A 6,852-nucleotide genomic window follows, 5' to 3' on the forward strand; every position below is an offset into this window, starting at 1 on the left:
TTTTTATAACTTGATTCAAATGGGTTAGCATATCTTGAACGATAAAATTGAGGTCATGACTACAATTTCGCTAAAAAGTGGAGCATTTCCCTCCGAAAGGACCGTGACCTCTCTGTAAAAATGGCGGAAAATCTTCGATGATCCTTTTCACGTCTTTTTTTCTTCCCTTTGTAAAAATATCTAGGAGTATTTAGGTGAATTTTAAATAAAAATTTATATATTAGGTCAGTTAAACCAGTGTCGGGACACCTGCCACTTGTTGTAACGATGTAACGAGTTCTCATCTCAATGGCAATAAGATGGTCCACCCTGTTAGTTAAATTATTATACTTTTTAATTCTGAAAAGGCCTCAATTTAAAGGCTGTATTAGTCAATCAAGCTATAGAACGTGATTCAAATGATATATCGCGGTTACAAAAGTTATTATTATTCTTTCTTGGTCACATGAATCATCTCACTTTATATCAGGATAATTTTCTTTAGAAATTTATTTATATACTTTAAGGGAATACCGACGTTTTACCCAGTATAATAAATGAGAACAATATAAAACAAGTATATTTTTAAAAATATAGCGTCTAACGTCGAAACGTATAATTATTATAACTCGCATTTTTTTTTTCTTTTTTTACTGCAANGTTATAAGAAGTTCAGATAACTCTTCTTTCTTCCTTTTTTGTTTTTCTTTAAAATGGTTTAAAGGGCTATTTTCATACAATATTTAATTATAGATTCTATTTTTTACTCTCATGTAAATTTCACAATTTAAATTTCTAACAACGTGTGCAGGAAGAGTGTATATTTGACCCACTTTCCTTATTAGTGACACCTTAACATAGTTTGATGGTTATTGCCAAGGATACAAACCTTGACTTTTACATTACAATACATTTTAATAAAATCAAAACACTCAACATTTATAAGTAGTTAAATATATATAAAGATTTATTCATTACTTATTATATAAACAACATTGAAAATGTTTTCTTTAATCTAAGATATATAAAAATTAACAGCTCAGAGTGAATGTGTCAATAGGGAAATCATATTTTGAGTTAATAATTATTTTCTTATTTTAGATTTTTTAACGGTTTTATTATTATTATTATTATTATTATTATATTTTTATCTGAAAGATGTGAAGAAGCCATTTTAGACCATTGTTATAAGTGTATGTCGTTTAGTATTATTGCATTTTTTTAACAAATTATTCTCAATTTCTCTTTATCTACGTAAATTATTACATATAAAAAATCATCTTGCGATGTCAGACTTATCTAAAAAAACCATCTGAAAATAATTTTGATTGTCAAAATTTTCCCATTTGAAATATAATATTGGAAGAGAAAGTGCAAGTTGCGCTTGATTTGATTCGTTTTTAAGCATGAATAGGTACGAAAGAGATACTTTATACCGTTTCCTTTACAGAAATCAAGTTTAAATAGTTTAAAATCTCGTTTAAAAAAGTGAAAATAATAGGCAAAAAAAAAATAATAATGAAAGAATATACGATGAATGATAACCCTTAAATCCCTTAAGCAGGAAAAGAGAGTGTAGAACATCAACCTTTCCCCAATCTCTTGTTTCTCATTTTAGCAAGGTCAAATAGTGACCCAGTGAACCCCTACTTTGTCAGAAAATAGGACAGGATTCTCTCAACAGAGAAAGTAGCCCCTCTCTTCAACAAACTAACCAAACGTAAGATTACCTCATTTTGATTTAACGCTCTTGTAGACAGGAGTAAAACGTATTAATGTCTAGTCAATCACCTAAATAAATTATCGAAATGACGTAAGTGGTATTTATTTATTATCAATTTTCCTTAATTATCTTCATATGTCATTAATCTCTAAAGGTAACCTTTATTCTTTATATTAATCGTTTTTTTTTATTTTTCATATTTTTATGATTATTTTTCAGATATTTGCTATTGACGACGGTAATATTAACATTAGGTGAACCCGTTCATTTTCCATCTCCTTTAAATCCAGATTACTCATCAGATTGTGCATTAATAATCAATTCTGGGAAGTATCGTCCTAGTCCCGAGCCTCCAGCTTTACAATATTTTGTAAATTTTTTACCCAGGTGAGACATACAGACGTATTTACCTTAATATATATGCTGTATATAAAAAAAAATAAGATGTCAGGGGTGTAACTTTTGACTCTGGATGCCGTAGCAAACAGTATTTGATATAGAAATGAGGTCGGTAAGGGGCCATTTGGGAGAATTTTCTGACATAATCGTGATCATTAATTTTATAATGTATAGGGGTTTCTGTAAGTTAGGTCGACTTTTTTTTCCTTACATTCTTCTTTGGCATTGTCAAAAATTACGTAATTATTCTTTACATTAATTTACTTATTCGACAAGTTATTTTATGTATTTGCTTTTTCATTAAGATGTATTATAGTCGACCCCCCTATAACACTGTTGATAATTCCGTTTTATATGAATTCCATGTTGTACGAGTCACTTAGATTTTACAAATACGTGAGCCATTCACAGTCCGGCACGTGCGTATTTCTAAAATCTAAGTGACTCGTACAACATGGAATTCATATAAAACGGAATAATCAACAGTGTTATAGGGGGTCGACTGTATTGTATATGTATTATTTTTATTATTGTATGTGTATCATGTATTATTTTTATGTTAATTTGATTAACAGTTTGAAAAGGATATCTAGAGGAAGTTACAGAGAAATCTGTATTACGTATGAAGATATTAATATTGCTGTTGAAAAAGCAAAAAACACCATAGGTAATAGATAAAATTACATACATAACTTAGTTAATCGTAAGAAATAATTACAACTTGTAATATAATTTTGTGTTTAGGTGATGTATCAAGAGAGATATTCGAGTTATCATCAGTTTTACCAGAACCAGAACATATTGCAGTATCTGCAGAAATTGTTCTGGAAGCAACTAAACTCCTAGCTCACAGGTAATCGATAAAATCGGACTTTATATAATTTCTATAGTGTTTTAAGTGTTATTATAACGAAATTTATTTCCTTCGTTAGGTTTGGATTATCTTACGATGTTATCGTTCACGGATTACCTAGAATAGATACGAGTAAAACAGCCATCAAGGATGTATGTCCAACGTTCCTTCGGCCCGTCAAATGCGAATTGAGTAGATATCGTACGTTATCTGGAATGTGTAACAACCTACACAATCCTTCTTGGGGAAGTGCTCGATCCGTATTTATTCGTTATTTACCTCCAGAATATGGTGACGGTGAGTTAATAAAGTAATATATAGAAAACTCTTAAGCATTAGCGATTTCAGATTTTGATCACGTCTGAATGAAAAGTATTACTAGTTATTTAATTTTAATGATGTTAATATGAAACAAGATGACATATCCTAATTGATGATGAATAATGATGAAAGATATTTTATTCTGTTAATAATTTCCAGTCTGAATTGTTTTTATATCAAGTCACTCCACGACTTGATATAATAGAATCAAACAATAAAGTTGTATGTTAGAAAGAAGTTAAAAAACAAAAATTATAAAATCTGTTATTAAAGAAGGGAAGTCGTAGTTTTTACAGTGAATAAGTTACAATACACAAAACATTATTTAAAATGTTAAAGTCTATACTAAACAATAAACAATGAATAAACATTTTTTACCAATGATTTCGATGTTATCGAAACCAAAACGGGCAGAAGCGTCACTGCATGACAGCACGAAATTTTTTGCCTCTCGGTTAAAAATGTAGGAAAGTGCGTATTAAATGCGATTTATAAGTACAAAACTATGCTTCTTGTCTAGCCTTGTATACTTGTGAACACTACGTTGGCCTTTCTTTATTGCTAGACTTATTATATAGTCACTGGACACAAGAATAGCCTTAGAAAATCACTTTTATTTTTCTAAAAAGAATTAATTTCGGACCTTAAGTCCTTCATTAGCTTTTTTAATATAAATATTTATGAAATTTATACTACCACATTTATAAAATGTACAATAAATTCATGAAGTTTGATGACAAATCATTGATTACAGATCAAAGTTTCAGGTGTTTGATTAAAGTGCTAATTCCTAAATGTACAGTGAATCATTTTATTGTTTTAACAGTGAATCAGTTCATTATTTTATTGTTTTAACTGTGAATCAGTTCATTATTTTATTGTTTTAACTGTGAATCAGTTCATTATTTTATTGTTTTAACAGTGTTTTTACTGCTTGTTTTAATTATACTGCTCTAAGCATCGAATCAGCAAGTTAAATCAAACACCTGAAACTTTGATCTGTAATCAATGATTTGTCACCAAACTTCGTGATTTTACTGTACATTTTATAAATGTGGTAGTATCAGTTTCATAAATATTTATATTTAAAAAAGCTAATGAGGGATTTAAGGTCCGAAATGCATTGTTTTTTGAAAAATAAAGCGATTTTCTAAGGCTATTCTTGTGTCCAGTGACGGTGTAATAAGTCTAGCAATAAAGAAACACCAAAGTAGTGCTCACAAGTACTGTATATACAAAAGTATTATGCATGAAGGAGCTAGATTGTCTGAAAGTCGTGGACTGTCTTGTATTGATGACAATGAGACGTTAAGATAAGCTTGACAGACATTTATTTTGTTAAATGTTATTTCTAGATTATTTATAAGCAAAGAGTTGTTAATAAAGAACTGTAAACATAATTATATGATAAATAATTTACATATATTAACTTTTTATTAGTCAGTTTATCAGTAGCAGAGGAGAGATGATGAGATAAAATTCCCCATCATCCCACAACTTATTTTTTTACGCGCTAATTAACCATTAATTACAATTCTGGGCGGAGTAATAAATTGTCCCAACCTTATTAATCTAAAAATACTCAGAAAATTAGGATTTTATTTGTGGACCATTTAATAAATTCTCCCACCCCCTGTCTGGCCAGGTCTCTCGACACCACCGGCTATAATCGTTATTAAATCATTAATTTTATTTATTTTTCGGCAAAATTTATTTTAAAATAATCTACTTACAGCTAGTTGCTACTGTATGTAATATAGGATCAGGATTTAGCATCAGGATTCTAATTCTATATCATTTAATGATATATCAATGATAATATCTTGATACATATCTACTCTACGTTTAAATTTCTTTTTATAGTTACACTGTGCCATACACATTTAAATAAATCAATATTATTATTATTATTATTATTACCATAATGGCAAATTTAAATAAGTACCTGTCAAGAAATCAATTTAACAGATTTATGATTTTAAAGCCTATGTATTTCTTACAGAACTAAACCAGATGTTCCGTTTAAATAAGAAAAAAAAACAATATATATATAGCAGATTTTACTATATTATTGTTGCCTGATATAGGCTAAATAATGCCTGCGAATTCTACAGCTACCGTCATATTTATAAAGCCTTTACTAACAACCTAATTTACTTTTCCTACTTCAAATTTATATGGATTTAGTGCCAAATAATAATAATAATCTTTCTAAAACTTGTTCAAATATTCATAAAAGATTTTTATTATGCATATCTTATAAAATTCAAAATATTATAATTATGCATTTCACGCTTCAAAGCCCGAAAACAATGTAATTGAATAGAGCTGAAAGGATTTAGAAATGTGGAATGACTAGGTTTATGAATAAAGACCTATAAAATAGTTTATACTAGGCCAGTTTTAATAAACTTGTATCATAGATAACTAGCTGCCTTAAATATAACAGATTTAATAATGATAGATATAGTATTATTTAAAATTTCTGAAAGGAAATACTATATAAATACATTAATTCTGATGTACTTAACATTTCGTTTTCCTTTCAAAAAAAGAAAAAAAAAATTACTTAAAGATGGAACGAAAATTAAGTACTGTACGTCAAATAAACGATGAAACATAAGTTGGACAAGCGTACAAACTTTTAAGGTCAATAACATTATTACACTGCATAAAATTTTTAGAACATGAGGCTTAAACCTTGATAAAGGTGAGCTACCTTCAACACAGCAAATCATTTACCTAGTGAATCTGATGTCAACGTGCATATAAGTTAAAAAATAACTATAAAAGTTTCGATTTTGTTTAATTAATTCAATTTTATGCATTCCTTGATGACTTGACAGATATGGTCTAATATTAAAATTTTTCTCGTCTCATTTGTTTATGCAAAAATTATCCTCGCTGTTCAAATTAGAATGCCATTCAAACCAGAGTTTTTTTTTTTCCTCAATGTTAACAAACAGAATAAATCTAATCTAATCACCAACGTAAGTAATTAATTTTACCTCAGGCATTAATTTCGACGAGATGTCAAATTAATTTTTATGTGCCAATGCCAGGAGCGAGATTTCGAAAGCAAAGTTTTAAAGAATTAGGCCCTAATTTATTTTCGAAATGGTCTATTGATAAATAACATCTGGTGTAATATCTGGAGGGAAATCCGTGTTTTAAATAACAAGACATTACAGGATTTTCTCTCCAGAGAACTCATACGCAGCTGCTCGTTCACATCTTGTTTTTGAATGTATGTGTTGTTATTATATTTGAGACTAATTTTCAAGTATGTTTGTAATAATAGCGATGTTGCGGCTGAAGTTTTCATCTGTAAAACGTGAACGTCGAACGTCGAGCGCCGCTTACAAGAAGCGGCGCTCGACGTTCGACGTTCACGTTTTACAGATGAAAACTTCGGCCGCAACCTCGCTATTAAGAACAAGTAATGGATCAAGAAGTATATGAAAAATAATCTAAACGATTTACACAATTCATTTAAGCAAGTTAAAACACTAAGAATACATGCATATTTTGACTTTTATACATATAGATAAATGTTTTATTATAACCAAAATATATC

At 29.1% G+C, this 6,852-nt stretch overlaps 1 protein-coding gene across 1 annotated transcript in view; it reads left to right on the forward strand.

The window, feature by feature from the left end:
- LOC111618024 overlaps positions 1–6,852 on the forward strand; it is a 76,201-nt gene that overhangs the window by 58,880 nt on the left and 10,469 nt on the right. The window contains exons 19-22 of the mRNA XM_023359443.1: positions 1,922–2,089; positions 2,677–2,768; positions 2,846–2,954; positions 3,034–3,251. Of these exons, the coding sequence (XP_023215211.1) occupies positions 1,922–2,089; positions 2,677–2,768; positions 2,846–2,954; positions 3,034–3,251 (587 nt within the window). The remainder of the gene's footprint in view (positions 1–1,921; positions 2,090–2,676; positions 2,769–2,845; positions 2,955–3,033; positions 3,252–6,852) is intronic.

The sequence above is a fragment of the Centruroides sculpturatus genome, unplaced genomic scaffold, assembly GCF_000671375.1.
Source record: "Centruroides sculpturatus isolate CEXI.00-Female unplaced genomic scaffold, Cexi_2.0 scaffold47, whole genome shotgun sequence".
In the NCBI taxonomy this organism is placed as follows: domain Eukaryota; kingdom Metazoa; phylum Arthropoda; class Arachnida; order Scorpiones; family Buthidae; genus Centruroides; species Centruroides sculpturatus.